Source organism: Amia ocellicauda, chromosome 18, assembly GCF_036373705.1.
Source record: "Amia ocellicauda isolate fAmiCal2 chromosome 18, fAmiCal2.hap1, whole genome shotgun sequence".
Lineage (NCBI taxonomy): Eukaryota > Metazoa > Chordata > Actinopteri > Amiiformes > Amiidae > Amia > Amia ocellicauda.
In genome coordinates this window covers 14,118,382-14,145,454 of record NC_089867.1, presented here as the reverse complement: position 1 = coordinate 14,145,454, position 27,073 = coordinate 14,118,382, and the positions used below count along the sequence as shown (strand labels likewise).

Sequence of the window (27,073 nt, the reverse complement as noted above, 5' to 3'; positions counted from 1 at the left end):
GTGGATGTCCCCCGACAGCGACAGTATTTCAACAGTATCAATTAATTGATCAGATGTTTTTCCGCCTTAATATTTGATCAATTTCAAGACCTCTATCAAGGGATTGTTTTTCCAGACTCCAGATCCATACAGTGATGCAAATGAGCAATGAAGAAGATGAATAAATAAACTAAAATGTTCAAATTGGAATCTAGTGGAGGCATGTTTACATATAGCTGACTTTTCAAAACAATGCAATCACACCCTGTCGGAAACTCAGATCGATTCAATAATAACCATTGATTGAAACATTTAATGAAGCAATAGCGCACACAAATGTATAAAATAAAAATAGAAGAAATAAATAAATAATACAAAACCACGAGGCTAGAACATAAAAATGTCAGCTCAGCAGGCACTCTCAGTAAACTGTTAATAACACGATACAAAAAAAAAGACACTGCTAGTCTCTGGATGGCCGCTGTGAGGAGCGGAGTCTGGAGCACCGGGTGGGACACTGATTTTCTTTCTTTTCCAGATACTATCGATCCGCTCAAAACAATCTGCACTTAGAAATTAAAAAACGTCACCAGAGGGCTAACTGTGCAAAGGGATCGCGTGCGTGTTTGCTTTCTCTCGGTGCACACGGAGAACATTGCTCTTTTCTGGTTTCACTCGCAGGTGGGATGTTTGAATTGGAAGAGGAAAGAAGCATCAATACTGTCATCATATGCAGATATTTAAATGAATGAGACTCCCCCCCCCATAAATTGCTTTGCTTCAACATACAGTTCCTGATTATATAAAGAATTTTATATTATATAATTATAATATATATATCATTTATATTTATAATATTTATATAATTTATAAAGAAACTGTAATGGTTGGATGGTTGGCAGTGATTTTGTATGTATTGATTTAAAATGCTAATTTGTTTGTTTCTATTCCCCACTAAGGTCTTCCAATAAACTGTCATACATGACTGATGACTGCGAGTTGGCTGAAGCAGAAAATATAGAACAATAATATTCCAGGTGTTGAATAGTGCCATCATTTAAAAACACTCTTAACACATTCAGAAGGAAATATGTCTAGATAGACTGCATGCAAACGCTCCCTGCAGGTGACAGCACTACTGGAAAGCAGAATACCACTCTGGGTAAGTGTTTTCAAGCTGTGCCTTATTGATTTACATCAAAAGGTTACCTACCTGAAGGAATCATATCTTCACTTCATTCAGGGGTAAAGTTATTTAGATTAACCCCAAAATAATCATCAGAATCTTTGTTCTGAAATGTGATTGCATTGCACTTCTGAACAGAGAGGCATGCCAATAGTGATGTAGATGTGACAATGGTGGGAACAGTGGTGTAGGTATCAAAGCTCCCAGTTAGCCAGAATCTTATACTTATTTATTCATGTTAGACTAAACTCAACTCCGAGCAGCTGCTGTGTGCTGACCCCGGATACGGTGGGTCACTCACCGCAGTCTGCACCATCATGGATCGCTGGTCCCTCATGGTCCTCACGATGTCCAGCGGGTACACGGGCTGGTTCTTCTCAATCAGCTCCATGGACGTCTCCATAGTAACAAGGACACCGGTTCGACCAATCCCAGCGCTGCAAAGAAAGCACCCAAGAGTCAAGCACAGCAGCAAACCTAGTTGGTTGGGGTCCCTTTGAAAGCCCACCAACTTGTCATGTAACGCAACAAGTCAGTCAAAAAACTGTTTTTCACCACATAAATGGAAACGACTGCTCTTCCCACACTCCTCTCCTCACCTGCAGTGGACAAACAGTGGGTTACTCTTGTCCCTCTTCTGCCGGACGAAGTTCACAAAGTCCAGGAAGTCAGAGGGGTCGTCAGGGACGCCGTGGTCAGGCCAGGCCACGTACTGCAGGTGTGTAACGCTGCGCTCCTCCCCTGTCTGAGAGACGAGAGCAGCCATTAGCAGGCGAGCGACTCTGAGCTCCTTGTGTATACAATCCTGGAATCCTGGAAAATAACCCTCAGAGTGCAGGAGAGAAAGGGAAGGAATAAACCAATCCGTGGACAATACCAATCACCCCCGGGTCTTCTGTAACTCGCTACCTGATCTGTCTCTGTATCAGCCACTGTAATGGTAATCTATCACAAACACCTGTGAACGCAAAGGGAAACCCACAACCAGGCTGCTAACTATCAAAGGAGGAAGAAACCCAATTGAATGCAGCATTATTTCAATATTAAACACCATGCTACACTCACACTTCTTTCTTTTCTAATAAAACAACACAAGAGAGAGCTGTCAAGAGCTGAATAAACCTCTGAGCGTGATGACCTATAGAACGTTTTTTTTCGATTCCATAACATCACCTCGTTCTATCTTTGTTTTTTTATCTCCTCCCAGAGAAGTGTGGTGGAAAATATAATATCAGAACAAGCCCCATGGTGACCTTGCAGACCAGACCCTCATGCTTAAACAGACCCGGGTTTTAGTTGCTTGGCTGTGAATCCTGGGTAATATGTGCTGCTCAGGCAGTCCTCCGATGACAGCAGAGGACTTTTCAGTTGAAGTAATTAATTACCTTGTTCTGAATACAATTCGCCTCGCCTGAGTGAAGCACTGCAGAGCTCAGACATATTGCCGTTTATAATATCAATAACTAGTACGTGAGCCAAGTCTCGTTTAGCAGGAGGCTGAAAATAAACACCACAAAAAACAAGCTATTACCCTTTGGATGCATTTTTCTTACAGTACATCTGAAAGAGATTATGGGGGATATTGGACTCACAGCAATGAATGGAAACGTCAGAAAACTGGATGCTCGCAAAGAAAGCTGTGCCTTGCTCACTTTCCTTTATATTAACAAGTGGACCTAGAAATGGTCTTGTGAATCTCTCGAAAAGATACAGCGAGAGTGATGCTTGTCAGAATTTGAGGTTTGAGGTAACATGAGAGGAATATTGAGTCCTAAGAGGAAATGATCTCTGTAGGAATTGAACCTTCCCAGAGTGCATCAGCATGTCAGATCACATACAAGACTGCGATGGAGAAAGAGAGCACGCGACTCTGCTGATCAAAGCGAAAGCATGTGTCCAGTTTGCAGACCGTTCTCTTTAAAGTTGTGAGCAACTCCACAGAAATATTTAGATATTTCCTTTTTCCCCAGGAGGTATACTAGCATGCGTAACAACATTAATAGATGTGGTATTAACTTTCCACATCACCAGTACCTCCACTGACGAAGCCTTAATTAATGACGCATAAACATCTGTAACTGAAATTCAGTTGGCACAACAATTAATTTGGCCTGCATCAGAGCCTGAGATGTCAAGATATTATTTCCTACCTGCCTTTCTTCTTGAAATGTTTTAATCTTAAACCCCCCTCCAATGAAATCTACATATGTATAGCGGAGACTACAAACTCATTACCAATGTTCATTAAACAAAATCAGTAATTAACAGAGCGGATGCACCAGCCAGCCCCACTTTTTATTCCCCGACTCCCTTCTGGCACTCGGCATCCAATTCTCGGGGATTAGAGTCTGCCAGAGGTCAGGGCCTACAGCAGATGGGCAGCTCCGACTTAGGAGTTTTATAAATCCTGCTTCTGAAATGGCTGCGTGTTACGGTGTGCATGTGTCGGGTCTCATCTCAAGTGCCGAGGAAGACACCGTACTGCACATGAGAGGAATAACTATATACAGAGTGAGAGCCCTGTACTGTTAGTACCTTCATAGTGAACATCGCTCTCCAAGATTGACTTCCACACTCATCACACGTTGACAAAATGAGGAGTAATATATTCCACAGAAGGTCCGCTGATTATTAAAGTAATGTAATCATCTCACAAGGGGGGGGAGTGGTGGGGGATGATGATTCAATAATTAACAAGCAAAAAAAACACGGCATAAAAGTACTGTGATGAAGGACTGAACTTCAGCTCAGGTGAAGAGGCCATCTTGTGAGGAAGTTCCATCCATAGGAAACCAGACAATGACTCCAACTACCTGCGACTATGATGATGATGATGATGATGATGTCTCATTCTCATTCCCATAGCAACAGCCAAGTGTGGACCAGGCAAGGTTCAAGTCAAGGAGTGTGAACATGAGATGAGGAACATGCTTCGGTATTGAGATTGAAATTTATAAAAGCCAGGCCAGAAAGACAATGACTGAAAGCTTGCAGGGCCAGTTTTTTTCAGAGGTAACCTGGGTAATCTAATCTCCACTGTTTCATTCGGCATTCATAACGACAAAACACACAGCAATTAGGCATGAAGATTGTGTGTACACAGTGAAATCACCATAGTTACCACTGAGTGTCACATGTGTTTAACATAGATATTGAATGGATACACCAGACACTGCATGTCACTCAAGTACTACACAATTTCATATTCCACATAGCCTGTCTGGCAAGGGGGGAGGGGAGCGTAGAGTTATTTTTTGAAAATAGATGCAGTAAACATACAGTAATATATACCAGTAGGGCCAACAGCATTATATATAATACAAGCAATACAAAGAAACTCCTTGAATCGAGTACAAGGCCCTCAGAGGAGATTCAGCTGCTGTGATCCAGAGTCACTGCTCATTTCAGCTAATTTCTCCAGACAGACAGCTGATACTTTTACTAATGAGACGAATGAGTTAGAATACAGGTATATTTTAAGGACATTTTACTGCACAAAGAATTAAAACCTCCATTTCTTTTATTACTTATGAAACCAATTTAGAGCGATAATAAAACAGCAATTAGGAATAGGACCATGGGGTGCTTCTGGCCTATTCATCTATTAAAATCACAGCGTTGGGAATTCAACTTTGCAAGGCAGCACAAAAAGGCTTCTTAACCACTGCGCAAAAACTTACAAGGACAGAGCAAACCACTGACTTCAGATTTCAACATGCACCTCCATACTAATTAACACCACTCTAGAGGAGGTACTGTGTGCCACTGCAGGAGCAATATCCTTAACAAACACGACCAGCAAGGATTGTGAATCTGGGAAGCAATGTAGTCAGATCGTCAAAATAAAAGCCTTAGTCAAACCTGGGATTGTGAGAATGTGTGGGAGTAGCAGGTTTGTTATCAGGTGCTTAGTAAAATTAGTGCATGTATCCAACTTCAGCTTTGAAAGCTAGGGAAAGGTCTCTACACCCTGGACAACTGGCATGCAACGTGTCTGACAACAACAACCAAATGATTATGGCCCATCTTCCTCTGTTCTGCCCGATAAACTTACTAATTAGAAACCCAGTATAAAAACTCCAGAAAGGGAGTATATTACTGTGCTCATAGACGCATTAGTACTTTTTGATTAAGCAAAAACAAGAACATGTCTATTGAAAATGGATATTAATTCCTGGAAACTATACTTACATAACGATAAGCATTCACTTAGGAAGTCAATCTTTATAAACTACCTCAAAGGAACCCATAAAACCATTTTTTATATTGACTTTTTGATTGCATGTTGTTTGCAATTACCTCGTGTAGAGTTTTTTTTTGTTCCACGTTTTATTTTTTAAATCGGATGCATTTCTCCCAGATGAATGACTCAGGTGGCAAGTTCCAGCTCAGGGGCAACACACTCCCAACACCACACAGCCTGAGTTTCCGGCCACTGGCTGCTCACATCGCACACGGTGTTTCAGACGGCACGCATCGTATGGTTAACTGTGTCAAGGTGGGACACTGCCGCACAGAGAGCTGATATCCTTTAGCTGCCTGAGGACAGTGAAGAGCAAGACAGCTAAAATACATCTGCTAGCGTGTAACGCTGGTGGATTAAGGGCTCATCGTCAGACAAAAGAGGCATTGTCAGACACATGTGTACCTTCTTGACTAAGAGTTCATGCCCATCCTGACCTTTCTTAAAATCACATATATGAGCAAAACAGGATAAACCAAGACTGTGTGCAAGTATCGGTCTGTGACCCAGTGTGGTCCTAGCACTTGTTTCATCACATGATTGTTTAGTATTGAGGAATGCAATCTCTCAGTGTTTGTACATCAACATCGTATCCGGGAATACACCTCAGCCGAAAAGAACAGGCCAGAAATGGCCAGCTGGGCAGGAGGAACTCTGGTGCAGTGCAGGCAAGGCATATGACGCTCACAAAACGCAAACTATTTAAATTCCCCTGATTGCATCATCCGTTTGATTTTCTTTTGCAAATCTAATCTAAAGGCTGGGCACAATTCTGCTGTCCCACATAAATACTTGTTTATGTCCTAGGAGCAGGAATAAGGGACAACCTTTGAATGACATTTACGCTTATAAACCTCTTTAAACAGCGGTTGATTCAAGGCTTCATGGGAGACGCTGCCTGTGTTTTAATAAAGCCCTCTGCTCTCTGTGCTCCAGCGTTACTCCACTGTCAGGATCACACCAAACAGCACTGAGCTCTGCTTTCCTCACACTTTGACTCAAGTCCAGAGACAGCAAAGACAGTCCAGTCTCTGAGGTAGCTAGTGAACACTATCCATCTGTTCGTAAACAAGATTTTTGATGATGTTGTAATCAGATGATGGAAGTTAAATATTAATCATGATAATGCTGAAAATAAAATTAATAAGCAAAATGTGACTGGCTGAGAAATCTTCCTTTCAGAGTTTCCCCAGAGCTGGGCTGGTTTCCCCTCCTGTCACATGATCTCACACGGAGCTCGGCTACAGCATAAACCCTATCAGAGTTGACTACCTAGCACTTCGAGAGATTGCACTGACTTGAACTCTTGACATTAAATAAGCATTCAATTTCACAGCAACACAGAACACACACGCACACACACACACGCACACAAACATGCAGACACATCAAAAGCATACACATGCAAACAGACAGAGCCGTGATGGCCGCCGACCTCAGTGTTGGTGAGGGTTAGCTCCCGGAAGACGTAGGCGACGTTGCACTCCTCCGAATGACAGCAGACCCGCAGCCGGCCATACTCGTGGACCTCTGGTGGGTCTGGCCAGTACTGGTGACACTTCGTCTGCAAGGGAACGACCAGGACACAGTGAGACAAAGCATGGACAAGTAATACTGGAAGGGCAAGGACTACAAAAAAAAAACTGCAAAACAAGAACATTCCTAGAAAAACTCGAATGCTTTGTTCTAGGATTCATTCTTGTTCATGTTCATCAAGTCAAATGTGTACATGCTTTTGTTTGAACACATTCCTTGTGGTGCTCCTAACTCCAATGGCTACCTGTTCAGCTGGATATAGGCTTTGCACTAAAAAAAAGCAGTCTTAACATAACACATGAATACCTTTTATCAGCTAAGAGCTTAGGATAATTAGACAAGAGAGAAGAAACCAACAAAAACTAAATTAATTCTATAAAAATATAACCTGCCCCACATGGATGAAGCCACTGATGTGGCAAATTACAGATAAAAAGAGACAATTTATATAAATAGCCATATGGACTTCAAATGTGCACTGGATAAACACAATGGAGATGGGTATGGGAAAGTCTTTTGTGGGGTTTTTTCAGCAGTTTTTCTTCTGGAGCTGGAGATGAGCAGTTTGTCCTTTCATAGCGCAGTCCAGCAGTGCTGACATTTTCACAGAATACTGCAGACTCATATAGCCATCCATTCCAATAATGAACCAGAGAACAGATTTATCGTGACATCTGAGACATTTTCAGAGAGAAAATGACTTAATTAAGATCTGAAAGCAAACAGCACAGTGTGTAACTTGAGACGCTGAAAGTGTGTTTGAGTGTCATTAGAGCCCTTATAGAGGAAAATACATCTTTACAAATCCTTACTATGATTATTCCTCCTTTTCAGAGGAAAGAGATATATATATATAAATGATGAGAAAAGTCTATACGGTGCACATGTTACAACCAAGCCACTAAACATCCAAAGCAACTGTAAGGTTCTTATAAACAGAGAAAAAAAGAAATTTGTCATTTATTCAATCACAATTACATGTTTGATTTGGTTCCTGGACAAGCTTAAAAAATATGTAATGTTTCCATATCAAGCTAAGTTCAAACTGGCACATGATTTTCTCAGTGTCATCCCCCTCTATAAGAATGACTGTGGGTAGGTAGGTGACCAACACTGCCACCAACTGGTCAGTAAGTACACTGCCACAGAACGTGACCGAAGGAAAGGACTTGGTAGGGAAGATTTGGGTCCCTCCCCATAAATCAGACTCCTGCCATCACTCACAGGGGACCCCATGTTTTCTCGGGCCGGTCTGCAGCTATCATGCATCTCAGAGAGCATTCGAACGTTGAGGAAGGGCAGGATTCGGTTCAGACACACATCCTCTCCCCTCGGACGTGAGCGGCATGTCAACTGCACCTGAACAATGAGCCGCACTGCACACACAGCACAGACTCGCAGCTTTTACGAGCGAGTTCAGAGAATTTTAGCGATCACCAACTCCGGCTTACTGGCCGAGGAACAATCAATAATTTTGCACATTTACCAAGGCGCCCAATAGCCTGTCAGCTCCTGCCTTTTGATTTACTCACTGTATTAGTGCAGCACAGCAGGCGGGCAGCCGGCCTGAATATAGAGTAGCGCTCAAGCCTCAGACAATGGAGCTTCTCAAAAGACATGGCAAAGACTTCAGGAACAAAGGAAAAAAAAAAGGGTTTCTAAATCCCAAGCACTGAAACCATTTGCACATCTATTTCCCCAGGGTAGAGCGGTGGTCTTGTAAGGCCACAGTTGCCCGTCTCCAGCTCTTCATTCCATCTGAGCTCTCGATAAATCCATCGGTCTAATTATTTGAGTGGATTTTAAATAAATTACAATTGACCAATGTAGAGGGGTCCCATGTGGTTAAACAATTGAAATCATCTGCTGAAGGTTGGAAACTACAGTCCAGACATAATGTCAGACCCTTCTGACCTGGACTCCATGTCGCGCTGCACACACAAGGACTGCCAGGCAACAGAAATGTAAAGCCATGGGAGAAACGCACCAAATGTAACCCAAGAGAGAGAGCAGGTGTCTGTGGGCGGCAAGCAGTGTGAGCGTGACACCGATGTTTGACCACTGCTTATTCACTGATTGATTGAGCCTCACTCCTTTCAGCAAAGTAGACTAAAGCAAGGCATTTTGCTCTGGGGGTCACACACCTGTATTAACTAACGTAAACAAAACGGGCTGGGATTTGGTTTCATTAACTGCCGTGAGCTGCTCAACATGCGGCAGACACAGGGAGGTTTGGTACAGTGACATGAACGAAAGTGACAGTGATGTTAGCATTCAGCCACCTCAGATCCCTCAGCCTCACAGACGCCATGATTCCCTCCTGATAACCACCACACAAAAATGTATAACATTTAGCAAAATGGTAAATTACTGAACGCTAATATTACTGCATGACATTTGGGACATTATTAACTGGCTCGGATCCTGTCAGGGGATTCTGGGATACCTCACCTGTGCCCACTGCAAACCTGCCTGTGCCAAAACGTCAGGTTGCAAGCTTCTGCCCTCCCTTATTAGGAAACCTCTCACAGAGAGAGAGCGCCATGGTCTTCCTGCGGACATTTTCTTAATTAAACTTGACCTATTCTCCTTATCTTAGGATTGCAGGTAAAGCCGTCAGATGTTTCTTATGTAAACCACTTTAAATGTACTGCACCTGGCACTTTTAATTAGAGTGCAAATGCATGTGGGTGAAATTTAACATACAAAAAAAAAGAAAAGGAAAAAGAGAAGCAAAGTACACTGCATTAACATTGGTCTACACCACGGTATCTGATGAGTAAGTAATGGCAAATCAGTAAGAGCTTATGTTAATGGTCAAGTATTGTGTCAATGCTCTTCAAGCTCGGCTCTTGTGTTTACAGAATGAAATAACAATCGAAAGCAAATAAAGGCTGCTTCCTGTTGTTAAGCGGTGTCTGGGAAACGGTTGAAAGTTAAGTTAATTTGAACTACAGCTCTTTTGTAATGAAAACACTTAAACTGAATTATCTGATCCTGGCAATAGCATTTCAGTTGCTTGGCAACCTCCCCCCACTGAATTGCAAATGTTGGCTTTATTGCTTCTACACCAACAGGGAGACATATCTTTCAATAAATGCTCAGATGCATTTATGAAATCAGGTGAAGACGACTGCTTATGGCTGCACAATAGCTCCTTGTGGAAACACATCGGCATGTTTGTTTGCACACAAGCACAGATCGCAGTGCAGCACACAGCTGAGGCCAGGATGCTGCTCCTGTTCAATCATTGTAAGAGCAACCATTATGAAACCCTGGCGCAGTGTGTTATCCTCCCTGGAAGAACAACCACACGTGCACAACACAAGTGCATTTTCAAATGGGAACACAGAGACCAACTCTACAGTCAAACACCTTCATTTCCCCCTTGACCACTAGCACTGAGGACAGGAAGTCAAAGCTGGTTTGTGGTAGGTTTCTCATTACTGTGCTTTCTCCTCCACACCGCACCCTCGTGCTGTAACCTCCGCATCTCTGTGCCCTCTGGGAAGTACCTACCCGTCCGCGCTCGGTCAGGGTGGTGAGCATGACGATGAGGGCGGAGTTCTGCTCCCACACCGCCTGCCAGAAGTGTGTGCAGGTGTGCGGCAGGGGGCCCTGGCTGGCCACGTACTTGTTCACGATGCCGGCCGAGGGGATCTCCATCTGCAGGCGGAGAGAAAGACGCATCACAGTCACACTACTGTGCAAGCCATAGGACCTACAGGAAACCCACAGTGTTTGTACATTACACGCCTATTCCTCAATACACACACACACACACACACACAGCATTTGATTTATTCCATGTTATGATCTACTTCTTTACAAAATCCTACTGAACAACAAAGATGAATCTAACAAGGCAGGCCTCTCCTATGTGCTGCTGCTCATTCTGGGATGGCAATTGCTCTGTTAACAACAACGTCCTCGTGTTGTCTGCTGTTGACCATGCTGTGCTGCCTAGCTGTGCCAAGTCCATGCATCACTGTTTCTTGACATAAACCCCCTCTCAGCAGAAACTATAAACAGTACCTGTCCCCCGCCTTCCCCTAACACCAGAAACAGAACTGCACATTCAGCACACTATGCAGAGGAGTTTTTTGGTGGATAGCATTGGATGCATCACACCTTAAATGTGACTTTGAATCCACCAAGTTTCTGTTGCAGATTTGACTTTTGCTTTCACAGTTACTATCGCTATCCCTCCATTTGAATCAAGTGTTAAATTTCACGGCTATCCACATGAATGTGTCTTTTGCTTTGGCTGACATTGCAATGCATTTACATTTCCCCCCAATGCAATTTCTTGAGGTGGGAATGGGGAAGAGTTTTTCAATCAGTTTTGTCATTGACGTCAATTCAATCTGCCTTTTCTCTGTTGTAATTTATTTATCCTCTGGTTCTGGAAAACAATGCCACAGAGCAGCAAAAAAAAAAAAAATCAAATTCAAAAGCATTACTGTGTTGCTACTACTACTTCTACCAGCAAGAATAATAAATATAATAGGAAGGCAAGGGAAGGCTTACGTTCACGTGATTGGCATTGAGATAATCATCTTCCTCTCCCTCCAAAACCACCCTGGTCACATCATCTAAGGAGGAGAAGACAGGACAAATGAACACAAGCATATACACACAACAGAACAGCGGAGAGTAATTTAGCTGCAGGAAGTGCTGGAGTCTGCTAGCGACGTACCATTAGACTTAATGGAATCCCATTTAGTAACAACCACAGAACAAAACGTACGCTGCATAAGTAACTAGGCGGGAGGATAGCGGTGACTTTTCTCTGTGCAGCATCTGAATAATGTCTCTTCACCGAGGGCCTAATCTCTGTTGTCAAAATCTAATGGTTGAACATAGGCAAATGAGAGTGAAAAGTCATTGAGTTTGGGAGATTTCCATCTAAGTACCTACATTTTCTTGCCCCGAAGTAATGACGCCTTTTATATTATTTAAGCTAAATGCCTGCATTGCCATTTATTGTAAGTGACAGATGTCTGATGGGGTAAGTTACATCGCTTACACTAATAGTAGGATTACAGTGTGCAGAGAAAAGTCTGCCAGTAGCCCAGAACAAAGTGTACTCACATGGCAACACATCCTTGTATCTGTTCTTCTCCATGTTCTGAGGTAACTTTGCACATGACACGGCCATCCCGGGCTTCTTTCTGTAGAGTTGCTGTAAAGGAAATCACAACACAAAGAAAAAAGATTATAGTCTCGTAAAAACAAACCATCCTGTATGTATTTAGTCCCTGTTTTGAATGTGCGTCTATGTTTTGATAGCGACAGCAGAACTTCCTTGCATTAAACTAGATCTTTCACACCCCCAGTTACCTCAAACTGAATGAGCAGCGTGCCACTTTGCAGACCCCTCTTTAGCTGCTCCATGGACTCTTCAAGGGTCTCCCCGTACTGCTGACAGGGCGGCAGGATTGAGTCTCCCAGCATGGAGGAGTCCATCTCGTCCTCTGGCCCCGGTAGCACGTGAAGAATGGCCACTGCAAAACAAACCGACAGACAGACAGGCAGGTCAGTCAGGGGGGTCCAACCACAATGCACCATATTACAGCACTTTTTAGATTTGTTTTCTTCGTCTGGTAAAGTGCTTTGACAAGGTGTCTATTTAAAGCACTGCAGAAATCCATTTGATATCGAATTGCTTTTCATTGTCTTGACAGCGAGGTTAACAGCCTATGGATATAATTTCTCATGCATCCAGTAGCAGGCCACATCAATCCCCCTTCGACGTCCATCAGTTTGTGTTTTACATGGAGCCTTTTCATGCCAAGATCAATTTCAAAGCGGTTTAATATATAAAAGTACATAACATACTTCTATAATACAGACACTGTTGAGCTGCCGGGTAAATGGCAGAAGCTTTAGAGGCCCTGTCCTACAGAATATGTCAGTCTGATTATTTGTACACACAAGGTTGTAACAATTCCTTGAAATGAAGAGTTCCACTTCTTGACCTACAATTGTTGATTCGATTGAACAGAATGATTGACTGTGAAAGGAGTGATAAAGTAATTAACCCTAATCAACTTCTTGTACAAGGTGACCGGGAGCTATAGTCAGTCCCCCAGCCAGACACAGTTATGTAAGGCACAGCTCTGTCTGCACCAGGTCTCTTAAAAGAGAAACAAACAGACAGAACCGGTCTGTATTTTTACTAGGGCTATGATTACTCCCTCACTTGTGGTTCAAGAGGGGTTCTTATTATTTGCCAGGACCACGAACCTGCACGTCCTGTGCCTGGCTGAGCACAGAAAACCACAGGTTTATTTCGAACAGAAGTGAGATGTTCTAGAACAGACAAACTGCAGTTCCTGGGCTGTGGGGTTCCATCACTGTCTATTACCTTTGCGCCTGACCAGCAGAGCGAGCTCTTTGGTGTGGGACTCCCGGCTGGCCTTAATGAACATCACCACCTGGTCATGGGTGTGCTCTGAAATGTCTCTTCCATTGATCAGCACTATCTGATCCCCTTCCAGCAGGTTGGGGATGCTCTTCCCAGCCTGGAACGCAAAAATGGATAATAACAAGAGTGCAAACCTCCCAATCACTGTGAATGAGGATCAATCGCAGTCCTGAAGGACCACACAGTCCAGCTGGGCCATGATGGGGGACCCCTGCTCTAAATCTCATGCCCGCCAACAGCCTTGTACTGCTCTACTCTTGGGTCCTGACCACTGAAGCTTCTCCAGCTTGCCCTCCTTGCACTGACGACAGGGTTTCCCAACACTGAAGTGCACAACAGGGCCAATCTATTCCCATCACAGCCTTGTCAGACAGGTGTTAAATCAGCCAAGAAAATATGATAGGATTTCTCACTTTTAACTTTAAACTAAGCATGGCATCCAGAAATCCGCAGAGCGTTTAAAACAGTGATAATCTCAGTTTAGTGCAGCATGTACAAAGCTATACACTCACCTAAAGGATTATTAGGAACACCATACTAATACTGTGTTTGACCCCCTTTCGCCTTCAGAACTGCCTTAATTCTACGTGGCATTGATTCAACAAGGTGCTGAAAGCATTCTTTAGAAATGTTGGCCCATATTGATAGGATAGCATCTTGCAGTTGATGGAGATTTGTGGGATGCACATCCAGGGCACGAAGCTCCCGTTCCACCACATCCCAAAGATGCTCTATTGGGTTGAGATCTGGTGACTGTGGGGGCCAGTTTAGTACAGTGAACTCATTGTCATGTTCAAGAAACCAATTTGAAATGATTCGACCTTTGTGACATGGTGCATTATCCTGCTGGAAGTAGCCATCAGAGGATGGGTACATGGTGGTCATAAAGGGATGGACATGGTCAGAAACAATGCTCAGGTAGGCCGTGGCATTTAAACGATGCCCAATTGGCACTAAGGGGCCTAAAGTGTGCCAAGAAAACATCCCCCACACCATTACACCACCACCACCAGCCTGCACAGTGGTAACAAGGCATGATGGATCCATGTCCTCATTCTGTTTACGCCAAATTCTGACTCTACCATCTGAATGTCTCAACAGAAATCGAGACTCATCAGACCAGGCAACATTTTTCCAGTCTTCAACTGTCCAATTTTGGTGAGCTTGTGCAAATTGTAGCCTCTTTTTCCTATTTGTAGTGGAGATGAGTGGTACCCGGTGGGGTCTTCTGCTGTTGTAGCCCATCCGCCTCAAGGTTGTACGTGTTGTGGCTTCACAAATGCTTTGCTGCATACCTCGGTTGTAACGAGTGGTTATTTCAGTCAAAGTTGCTCTTCTATCAGCTTGAATCAGTCGGCCCATTCTCCTCTGACCTCTAGCATCAACAAGGCATTTTCGCCCACAGGACTGCCGCATACTGGATGTTTTTCCCTTTTCACACCATTCTTTGTAAACCCTAGAAATGGTTGTGCGTGAAAATCCCAGTAACTGAGCAGATTGTGAAATACTCAGACCGGCCCGTCTGGCACCAACAACCATGCCACGCTCAAAATTGCTTAAATCACCTTTCTTTCCCATTCAGACATTCAGTTTGGAGTTCAGGAGATTGTCTTGACCAGGACCACACCCCTAAATGCATTGAAGCAACTGCCATGTGATTGGTTGGTTAGATAATTGCATTAATGAGAAATTGAACAGGTGTTCCTAATAATCCTTTAGGTGAGTGTAGATTGAAGCCAGTGAAAACATCTTGGAAGGCCTTCACCTAGCAAAGGTGGATCGATATGGGCTGCAGCTGATAAATATAAAGTAGATTTAAACCCTATATTTTAAAACCTATATAGAAAACGTAGTTCCATTTTATGGTCTTTAGAGGGTGTCAATTTCAGACTTTCACCTTTTACTCTACAGGATAAAATCACATTCTCTCCAGTATTGCAGTGCCCATATCATGATGCCTGACAGAACTAAACACCGTTTGCTACATTGTAGTCCACCTATGCTCCACCGTGCTACAGCCACAATCCTCCGGAGCGAATCCCTTATCTTAATGATCAAGTACGTGACAATGAACCGTGAAGATTGGGTCTGTATCTCACCACAGGCATTACATTGGCAGGAGTGAATTTTCACCCTGTACTCACACACAGCATCGCCTACAAATAAATTGAGCTGGAATGCAAGCTGGAGATGAGAGCAGACTGCGAAGCCAAATTGAAAAGCTCTCCCAAAAAAAGAAAAACATAAAAAGTAAAATATAAAATTGCAGTTACCACAAAATGCCATCAAAACTCAATTTTCAAGCAACCTGCTCCTTAATCAGGACCCAGTGGGGCATGGACAGACGCTATGCTTTTTTTTTTTGTAATCTGTCACCAAACCGCTATGCCGTGCTCCACAGACTGGAACGTCTTGGCTTATGCTATTTTGTCGCTTGTAAACGTTTCTACAAGGATATTGGCTTATTTTTGTCCGTTGACCTGTTTACAAAAAATACGTTCAACCATTTCCGGAATGCAATCTCATCTGTAATTTGCTGTAAGGAATCAATTTATATTTCTATATTTAAGTCGGGCTTTGGTTTTTCATTCGTTCGTGCATTTACAACGCAGACGCTGGCATCAAGAGGAGGCTGTACTCACTGGAGAATCGGGACTCACTCGGGACACCACAAGGGGCATCTTCTGGTCCACCCCTCCCTGAAAAACAAGCACAGGAAAAGGAAAGATATCACAGCAATGAAGACAGGAGCTGCAAAGATGTGGTGCAGTATGTGTGTGTGTAATCAAGTAATATACTAGTTCTTCACAACTCTACCTTTGCTGAAGAGGGAAAAAAAGCAGTTTGTTCAAATTGTATAAAATATATTGACCAACACTGTTGATTGCATTTATTTTGCCGCTGTTCTGCAACACACAAGCAGGTGTCAGAATAAATAGGTAGGATTACTGCCCTCACCTTGACGTTGAATCCAAACTTTCCCTCTTCATCAGGGGTAATTCGCACCAGCAGCAGGTCCCCATCCAACACCTCGTTCTGGAGACCAAATACAGATCAGTTAGCAGGTCCGTTCACACACACGGGGAAGGAGTTGGATGGAGCCAAATTGTACATTTGTTTCCTAAGCTGTACATTCAAAGCAATACAGTTACAACACTACTACTACTAGGGATAAAAATGGCGACAAAATCAGGTGTACTTCTACAGCACGTTGCGTTTGATGGATGACAGTAAGCTGGTAGATATTCAAATAACAAAATCTGAATGCTATTAAGAGAGATTCCTCCTTGCTGCGGATTTCGGATGCAGTCCGCCACCGAGCGACTCTGACTTACACAGACACCGGCCTTCACTGATAAATGCAGACGCGTGGAGGTCTTTATTTTGTGGGCTCAAATCGGAAAGGTGACGATCGTTGGTCCACCAGGGGTATTTGGCGAAGGCGTCTGTGCTTCACCTTCTTTCCAACTCTCTTCATTAATCTTCACCGAACAACCGAGGGAAGCTGCGTCATGACCGGCTAACAGCCCCATCTCTTCAGAGGGAGACGGCAGTCATGTCTGCTCCTCTTCGTTCTGCCTAAAGTGGCATTTAGCAGGCCATCGCATTGCCACTTTTCAATCGCACAGTGGGAGTTAAGAGCAGGTGTATGACTCATACTGAACCCAACAACAAAACGAAGATTTCTCTGCTCATTAAAGCCATCATATTGTAACTTTGCTGAAAACTTCTTGCCCGCTCTTTAAATTTGTACTCTGATGTCACGAAGCGAGCAAACAATCGTGAACCCTGACCTTGTCCAGGTAGTACTGCGAGTCCGGATCGGTGGTGCCGCTTTGTGTCACGCTATTGTAGCTCTCCAGGAACTGGGAGTCCAGTCCCTCCAGAGGGTGAGACCCTGACCGCTGCGGTGGACTTCTGACCTGGGTCTCCTCGCCACTGGGGGAGGATGTGAGAGAATGGTTCTGCGACGGTGTGGGCGAAGTGGGCTGTGCTTCAGTGTTTTCTAGGAGTTTCCTTTAAACACAAAACACAAGAATTATAAATATACATTTACAATTGAGGTTTCTTTCTTTATTGAATATATGTATTTGTGCTTCTCCAAGAGATGCTTTAGTAATTACAACTGCCTGCTTTGTGACCATGTCGTGTAGCATGTCTGTGCTCCGTACACTAACAGGTGGGCCTACGAATCCTTTTGAGTTTTCAAATTGTGTTTAGTGGCTCATAAAATGACTTCCTGCCAACACTCTTGTTTCCCTCTCCGAAATGTACTTTCATGATGTCGTTGTTGCTTGTTTGTTAGTTATGTTTACCACACATCAGGCATAATCTGTTGCTGCACCATTAAAAGTGACACTTTCAGGTCTGGCGGAAGACACATCAACAGACGCTGCTCGCTTAAGAGAAAGGATGCATCGCAAGCAGATGGTGGTGTGTTGATCACGACATGCATTCTGTATCGTCTGCTGCACAACTATTTATTTTACATATTTGCAATTACTTATTATTCCATGGCTGTTGTTGTAGGAACAGAGACGATGTAATCCGGAACTAGAGATGGCTCTATGTGAAAACAAATGAATGCTAATGAGCGGGATAGATCAGGCTTGTTATTTGCTGCTCTACACCCACACTGTTCCCTGTAAGGCAGCTCTGAAACTCCTCAGTCAGGGTGTGGGACAGGAGCAACAGGTCAGCCCTCTGACCACATACACCCAGCTCTATAAAAACTGTTTTCCCTGAAACTCTCTCATTAGCCTGTGGGGATTTATGGAATGTCCTTTTTTATTTGACTGTGAAGTAAAAAAGATAAAAAAAAATAGGTGTGACTTGTAAAAGCTGGGAAATACTGTAGTATTACTTAATTTACTTGTAACGCAGTACGAGGAAATGCTTTCAAATAATTAAAACAAAAGAGCTTGCATGGGTGATAATTGTGTATCTAAAAAAATACAAATAAAGCAAACTTACTTTGGCAATTCTGATTCAGACGACCTGTTGAAAAAAAAAAGAAAAAGAAAGAAAGAGAAAGCAGGTCAGATGCCATGTCATGTGTGTGTGCACTGTACACGTCTCCTGTACCATAGTTTTTTTCCCCCCGTACACCGATCACAAGGCTTAACCTACTGCATGAAAAATGTGAGGGAAAAAAAATGAATAACCTCCCTAATTATACTTCAGATAATCAAGCACTGAGGTGACACTCTTGGAGAATGGAATGACATACAGATGCTGGCCTTACGTGAGATTTTCCATGTTAAACAGGTTCACTGAAAAGAGACTGGATAATAAAATGGCACACCTGACATACCAATGTCAAAGTCACAGTCCAAAACCTTCCACAGCAAAGAGCAGTACAGGGGAGATTAGTCTAGATGAATCTAGTGGAATGACATCACCATAAACAGGCTCGTGTGCACCACGAGGGCCGTGACACGTCCAAGAGCCGACACCGGTTGCCACAAAGGCACATTGGCCTACGTAAAGATGTTATGATCTCATCTGCTTTCTTCAACAACAACAACAACAAACTGACCTGCCTGAAACTGGTTTGCAAGTTAATGGCTAAAGTTAAAAAGGAAAGGAAAGAAAGCAAAGTGAGCCTCTTTGCCATCCTGAAGGTCCACATTCCTCAAAGATCTTTAACCCACAAAGCCCTAAGCTTGTGTTGATGGCTGTGTCACAAGACAGTGATTCCCTACTGGAGGGAAATGGAAAACACCTTGAGATCCAGCTACAGACTTAAAATTACCCCTAGGATTAAAAACAGGCTGTCTCTCTGAAGGATCAAACCTCTAGCACACTTTCAGGCTCTCTACCTGAAAACACTGCCCTCTAGCCTTCTTGATGGAATTACTTACAATATCCATTCTATCAATCCCATACAACAGTCACAAATAAAGCTCACACACAAGAGTGGGGCATTCGGCCTAGCACACAAAATCCTGGATTTCAGATGAAAGGCAAAAACTGAGAACATGAGTCTGTGATGCATGACAATAAACAAACACACACCTTTCAACTACTGGTTTAGTGACACTGTCTATAGTGCAGAAAGTTCCTCACAAACAGCAGTTCACAAAGCCTAAAGCCGAGGCATCTGGGATACGAGTTTGAACACTTTCACAGGCATGTAGGCAGACTCGTGGGACTCCGTTATCACACAAGACAGCAAAGTGCCGAGGGCTCAATTAAATGTGCCGATCACACAATTCAAAATCAAACTGATGTATTATTCATTTCCAAAAAGGATATGAAATGACAACAAAACATCCGTCCCATTTCTGCCCCCGAGTGCCATATGTTCACAGTACAAGCAGTACCCCTCTATGGCAATGACATTACCTGCTGTAAATATCAGAGACAGAGGTAAGGAATACAAAAGAGCGCAGCGCAACTTTTAAACACTCACCACAGGATCCAGTGAACCTCGTCTCCCAGCAGCAGACCCTCACCTGAGAGGGAGAACATGCTCTCCATGTGCACGACTCGCACGGCACCAATAACCGGTGATGGAGTTAAACCACAGTACCAAGGGATCTGCCAAAACACCTGATTAGCAGGACACAGCTGCTCACCCCACAGTCTCTGCCTTAATACTACATGAAGAACAAAAGACTAAAAACAAAACAAAAAAAAATGTACTTGGCTTGTACTTGTCTCTTACACCTGAGTGGATCGAGCTAAACTGAAAGAAACAAGACATTCGGCTAAAGCCACAATACAAGAAGAAACAATTGGATAAATGCTTTTACAGTCCCCCCCCCCCTCCTTCCTCACTCCCTCTTTCCTTTTACTCAGGGCTGGAGGAAACAGCTGCAAAGCCACTAGAACAAAACAGAAGGAAAGAAAAAGAAAAAGTCCACTGTTCAGAGCTCAGGCAGATCTCCACAGACGTTCGCCAACAACAAACATCCCAGCCGAAACACGAACGGGAGCCCTCAGCTATTTGTAGGCAGTAAGTGCGATTGCCGGCAATTGTCCAGGGAAATTACCCTTTATTAGTTGAGCTTTATTCTGCTACACAGCAAATTAGCCTGTAGCTGGATCCCAGAAAACCCAGCGCAATGTGTCTTCTGGTGTCATTAGGAGAATCTGCTGGTTTCCTCTACACCCACTCCTTCCATTTCTTTGAAGCCAGTTTTGTTTCTATTTAATTCCAGCTGATTCACAAAAGTGTCTTGAAGGGAGCGGTTAATCCAAGGCCCGGCTGTCGGGGGGGATATCAGAGTTTAATGAATGATATTTACAGTAAAGCTCGTTTCCTACATGACTAAGGGGTTCCATATTTCAATCAATGCGAAGTCAGCGTCCCGTAAGAGAGGGGGTGGGGCAGGGCTGCACTGAGATGGGGGGCTATATAAAGACAGCTTGTTATTTATTCATGCACTTCCGGTGATTGTTTTAAGCAGGATAGTATTACAGGCATTGTACCACGTCTAGCTCCTGTCAGATCATTATGGCTCCCAGGCAGGTCTCCAGCAATATTACATTAAACAGTAAGTTCCTTTAGAAAAATAAAATTTTATTCCAGAATGTGGTTTACTGGAGGGTACGCTTGAAGAACCCCAGTGCAATATCTTCAAAACAGTCATTTTACAAATTATTCTCAATAATTGAATCAATCAAGTCGTTAACCGTTTTTCGGTAAAACAAAACCCAGAAGCCATCGTGACTCTAAATGGGCATGACTGGTCAGGCCTCATCTAATGGGAAGCGAGTAATAATTTAATAATGATCATTACAGTTTTGTTAGTGTGTACATTTCCCTGCCCATAAGCTTTCAGTAGTATTAAAATGAGGAGACATATATATATATATATATATATATTTTGTATTGTCGAAAGCTAGTATGGAGGATAATTTGTGCCAAAAATCAATCAATCAATCAATAAATAATGTAATGTTGAAATCAAATTAAAAAAGGATTGGACTATGGCATGTTTGAATCTGCTTCCCTGGCAGGGAGGGACAAAACCTAGTACAAACCAATAGCAATTTCATGGTCTATTATTGAATGGTCGATAATGAAAAGATGAATTCAATGAATACATATTGAAATAAATAAATGATTAAATTACTGTATAATTGTATACATTTCAGTATATATTTCAACATTTCTGTATTTATTCATTTATTTCAACATTTATGCATTTATTTATGTCAACATTCATTTATGTATTTATTTATTGATTTTGGCACAATTATCCTCCATAGGCTGGAGCTTTCAACAATACAAAATATATATTCCAAGTCTCCTCATTTTCCTTCTCAGACAAGCACATATCCAGTCTGTGACACAGTAGGACTGAGCCACACAGTGTCAAGCTTATCTGTGCGTTCCCATCAAGACGCTTTATTGAGTGTCGGAGCACTATCTTCTCTGGGGAATGATAGGGCAGTGATGACACTCAAGGTTTCATTGCAATCTGTAGGCTTTGGTAGCTCAAAGTAATCAATACTTTAAGGTATTGAATCAATACCTTAAGGCAAGGATATCTTATAAACAGCATGTAGTAAAAAATAAAAAAAAGGTATGTTTACTTGGAAAGACACAAAAAAAAGACCAAACCCATAATTTCGTGAACTCTCGCTACTTCTAATCAAACACCCCTAAGCCAAGCCATCAAACGAAATTCCACTTCTGTCAACTACGTCCCATTAGGTCCCCAAACCGTAGCCAATCCCTCTGTAACAGTTCGACTGTGTGTCAGCAAGTCCTGCGATGTTATCAGGAGCTGCGAGTAGTCTCTTTGTAACGTGCATCACATCCCCCCGCCTCCCAGTGCTGAGGCAGTGAGGCCTGCTGATAACGGGCTGTGAGCCGCACACCGACTCACTGAGTCATGAGCCGGAAAACCCACACGGATGACAATCTGCTAATTTGATGCCTGACTCTGTGGCTGCGGTGCGCAGAGGAGGAAGGAACGGACAGGAAGAATACACACAATTACGTCCGGTTACAATAATAATAAGATCCCTATATTTTTATAGTAATTTAGATATTTTTGAATTGTTGGCTAAGCTTCAGAAACAACAATAGTACCAACAATATGATACTAATTAAACTCCACTGATTAATATATGAGAGTGACAAAGTATTTGAGTATAGCTTGTAATAATAATGTGCTTTTTTATTACATGAAAGTGTTGTTTTCTGTACAAAACAACATAACCTGGACCTAATACATACGGGGAACCACTCAATCTTGAAATCTACCTCTCTGTGCCTGCCTACATATTGTCTGATTGTTTTATAGTCGCACAGTACTGCACAATCTGCAATTTAAAGATAAAGGAAAACATTTGGTGTGTAACTCGACCTAAATAATACAGCTGCTGAGGAACAGATCCCTGCTAATTGCCTAACAGAGTCCCAGATAAGCTTCTCCAATTAGCACATCAAACAGGCATGAAAGCCACATCATCTCCGAGTCATCGTGTTTAAAGAGCCATTAAAAGGCAGAAGAAAAAGATAAAAAGACCTCTCTCCACACAGTAAATAAAGGTTGAATGAGGAAACTATTGACAAACTGGTCGTCAGCGTGTAATTGCTAGATGGTAAATATTTCTGCATTTAGTTCCGTGGTAACATTACATTTCATTAAGAGACGCAGATGGGGGAATAAACAAAACTCTTAAGAGTCTAAAGAAGTGGTGGTCTTAGAAATGCCGTTACAAACTACACAAATAGAAGGCTGTGATATATCTGTTGTCTACTTCGACATGAGTGAGCCTGAGGATTCCCTACACAGCCAAACCTCGGCATTGTCTACCCAATTAGGATTTGACCAGACCTGCGAAAAGAGTGACTGACAGGTGGGGCAGACATCAAACCTGGCCTTTACACTGCAGACCCACATTTCAGCCTCCAAGTCCACATCGGCACCGGTATCAGCCTACCGCCCACGAGCTGCAGGAACTGTCACTTTGTGTGTGACACTCAGGGGTCTAGAAATGACTTATTGATCAGACAGACACAAAGCTAAAAGACTATCACCGTGGCTTTAATCTCAAAATAACAACAATAAAACAGCCCGGGAACATGGGGGCATTCAAGCAGAACAGCTTACAGAAGTCATTACAGAAGCTTCCATTAAAAGGGGAAGAATTATATGTGCAATAGAAAAAACTAAAACACACCGAATAGTATCGGATAGAGAGCGCTGACGTTATCCTGTGTGAAACTGAAATAGCACACTCTTCCTGGGCAAGTCATTCTAACCTACAGCCATCCACATTTTTTTTTAAATGTAATCGAGTTGAGGAATTTGTGACACCCCTTTCCAATGCCTGGTTCGTACAAGGCTACTCTCAATACCATGAAACGTATCATCGTGACGAGAGCACAGAGTATATTTAGTAGTTTAGATTGTTCTTGCCACACCCTGGAGAGGATTCGCTCATTGATCTGGCCGCCGAGGCCCGGCTCTCCTGCCGCAGTCACAGCCCTGGGCTTTATCTGGGCTATTATGAGCTTTGGTTTTCTATAGATTGAAACCATTCATACAGTGATAAAGTGGGCAGGGTGTCTCAGAGGGAGAGCTGGAGGGAAATATTAGCAGATACTTGAAGCAGATTTGACAATTTCCTGATCACAGTCCTTAAAATAAGTGCAAAGCAACCATGCTGCGTCTGGCCTGCCATATCTACCCTTAGATGTGCAATAAAGGGGATTTTCTCCTGTGGTGAAACGTACAGGATTTCTGTCAGGCAAGAAATCACTATCAAAGGTTAGATATCGGGGGGAAAAAATTTATGATTTCAATGGAAGAAAAGAGTCCTGATGTAGGGAGCCTTACTTCCTGCAGGGGCTGTGGTTGGAGGGCGTCTCTGGGTCGCTGTCCTTGCTGCTGAGGGTCGTCCTGTATGTGTAGAAGACGTCCTCGGTCTCGGTGATGTAGCTCATCTCGCTGGCCAGGTTGTCCATGGAGGAGTGTCGCGGCTTCCTTATCTCGTGCCGCAGCCGAGGGCTCCTCCTGTGGGGACAGACGTGGACAAACAGAGCTGTTTGTCAGCCATGTGGCAGTCCAACTCTCTCCATCACATCACTGCAGAAACTAACTTTTACAACTCATTATTTCTCAAGGTTAATTAACGAAGGCGTCAGTTAGTTCCTCACCAGTTTGGCGTGACTGGCGGGGAGCGTGAGGGAAGACTCTTAGTCTCCAGGTGCTCCACGGACAACGATTTCCTCAGCACTGGGTTCCACACCATGCCTCCGATAACTTTCCGACAGAATTGATTGTTGAAGGATCTGGTGGGGGGAACACGGCAAAAGAAACACTAAGTTTAAGTGAAAGATGCTACTGGGCTGAGGGAAACAAACAATAACAAAAAAAGAGGATCGTTGAGAACATCAAGGCTTTTTCTGTTGCTTGAAAAACAGCTTGATTCCTTGTAGACAGATCTGTCTTCACTAGTAGATTGTGAGATGCAATTGTCATTGTATGATCCATATACAGATCATATACAATCTGAACATGCTTTATAAAACTATATATAAAACACTATACACTATAATATACTGTACCACAGCACACTGGTGCAATTTAAAGCCCTTTTAATGCCAAATAATTATTAATGTGTGATGCTTCACCATAGGTTTGCAATTGATTGAGAATCGGACACTGATTAACATCGCTAATTACAGCTTTTAAAGCATGCAGCAATCAAGCCTGACTACTGGGGGGACAGTGATGCAGGTTACACAGGAGCATTTATCGCTGCCTAAAATCTATCAAATTGATCTAGAGCAGTAATTAACTCACTCAATTAAGTGACAGTTTGAGTGGCTAGAACAGGAAGGCCCTCAGGACTGCATTTGAAACTGCCCCTCTGCAAAACTGAGTGCTCTTGTGATGTCCTGTCTTGCTCTCTGTGAATTAGTTCTTCACAAGTTTTAATACCGCTTTCTGATGAGAGATTCCCTGCTTCTGATATTATGATTCCATAACAGCCACTATTAGATTTGCTTACATTATGAGCAAAACACCTCTGAGCTAAGACCACATATACAAACAGGCAATACTTTTAAATTGCAGATGGTGTTGTGATGTGAAACGGGAGCAGGGGAGGCATGGCTCAAGGTTATGATAGCACACCGCGAGATGTTATTACATCTCTCAAGCCTCATGTTCCCCTTCACAAAACATTTCATGCCCAATACTTCTTCGACATAAGAAAAACAATCGGTGCAACTGGCTTTCTAATTTGTAAATCCTCCAGGCTGCCAGGATGTGTCCTGGGTCTGCAGCAGCTGTAAATAGGCTCCCTACTGCTGCATCACCCAGTGCTACTCCTGATGATTGTAATGCATTGTGTTCAGGCTTATTGTGGATGGAACATGTGCAGTGAATTTGAAAACCTTCACGTCAACATAAAAAGGTACAGATGCTTTAAAAGGTAGATAGAATTAAATATTGAATAGATCATCACTCAACTATAAAATTTCAGTGCTGGAGCTTGAGGACAATTAAAATGCACTCTGGATTGGTGAATTATTCTAGCAACAAACTGCATTTGTCCCTTATTGCCAATTCTATGCATCAAGCACTGATTTTTCTGTCTACACCTACTATCTGCCATGCTAATTAACTGTTAGTCCTGAAGGCGTCTCTGATGAACTGGCATCGATCGCCAGCACTCCGCCGGGCTGCACACGAACCCTGTTTTCCACAGGGCGCTCTAGTTGACACAGTGGCACCGGGGCAGCCCTGGGGGTCATTAGTAGACAAGGAAGTGCTCTGAACATCATATTCACAGAGGTTCACAAGGTCGGAACCATCTAATCGCTCAGGAAAGAAAAGGAAATGCATACTGAAAGAGCGCTCCCCGGAGTATAGTTAACCATGGATGCAGCCCCCTGTCCATTCTCCCTTCTCTCTCACTCACTTGGCAGGGGTTCTGGAGCCCAAGGTCCAGTAGTTGGACAGCAGCTTTTTGTCCTGAGGTAGTGACTTCTTGCTCTGAAAGAAGGTGTGATGCTCCACGCAGGATTTCCACAGGTTTTTGCATGCTCTGTAGTTGAGCATGCTGAAGGCCACTGTGTAGTCTCGAGATTCACCCTAATAAAACCAAAGAAAGAAAGAAACACTTAACTGTTGTTCAGAACAGGGCTGGAGCGTGAATATTGTGAATAAGGATGCAATGGTACTATCTGTGTGATGAAACTGCAGATAAAGGGTATAACCAGATGTTTAAATATTTTCAATGCCTGTATCAGAATAATTTGGCCACAATATCTCTACAGTCCAGTAGGTGGCATCACAGTCATGCAAAACAATCCGATTGCACAGTATGCGTAAGGCATCCAACCCGCATGTTAAAACCATGGCTGAAGCAAGATGTAATTAGAATCCTTCAGGCACAGAAGGTCCAGAGCAGTAATTTATGCTGTGCCGACAGGGAGAGGAAAACAGCTATTTTTTGGAGAAAGGGAAAGGGAATTCTTAGAATTACAATTGTTTCCACACCCGCCACCCCCATCTTCCTGTGCAAAAACAGCCTGGACACTCTTTAATTTTGAAATGACAGAATTACATGCAGGGGAAGACTGTAGGAGTTCTGTCCCAAAGGTGCCAACTGTAAATCTCACACACTGCGCCTTGAGAGGTCCTGGAATAACTGCCAGCAGAGGTACAGCTAAATACGTCCTGGAATCACAGCCATAGCCTCCAGTTAGACCTCGGGGTAA

The 27,073-nt window shown here is 43.1% G+C and overlaps 1 protein-coding gene across 2 annotated transcripts in view; it reads right to left on the bottom strand.

The window, feature by feature from the left end:
- Nucleotides 1–27,073, bottom strand: part of ptpn3 (protein tyrosine phosphatase non-receptor type 3) — an 83,139-nt gene that overhangs the window by 5,935 nt on the left and 50,131 nt on the right. For both annotated transcript variants that reach the window (XM_066691568.1, XM_066691569.1), the window contains exons 12-26: nt 26,272–26,444; nt 24,500–24,634; nt 24,180–24,356; nt 18,349–18,372; nt 17,169–17,391; nt 16,333–16,410; nt 16,017–16,073; nt 13,315–13,471; nt 12,288–12,451; nt 12,039–12,129; nt 11,475–11,539; nt 10,464–10,610; nt 6,844–6,972; nt 1,765–1,910; nt 1,467–1,602 (exon numbers count right to left, since the gene is read on the bottom strand). In XM_066691568.1, the coding sequence (XP_066547665.1) occupies nt 1,467–1,602; nt 1,765–1,910; nt 6,844–6,972; nt 10,464–10,610; nt 11,475–11,539; nt 12,039–12,129; nt 12,288–12,451; nt 13,315–13,471; nt 16,017–16,073; nt 16,333–16,410; nt 17,169–17,391; nt 18,349–18,372; nt 24,180–24,356; nt 24,500–24,634; nt 26,272–26,444 (1,902 nt within the window). The remainder of the gene's footprint in view (nt 1–1,466; nt 1,603–1,764; nt 1,911–6,843; nt 6,973–10,463; nt 10,611–11,474; nt 11,540–12,038; nt 12,130–12,287; nt 12,452–13,314; nt 13,472–16,016; nt 16,074–16,332; nt 16,411–17,168; nt 17,392–18,348; nt 18,373–24,179; nt 24,357–24,499; nt 24,635–26,271; nt 26,445–27,073) is intronic.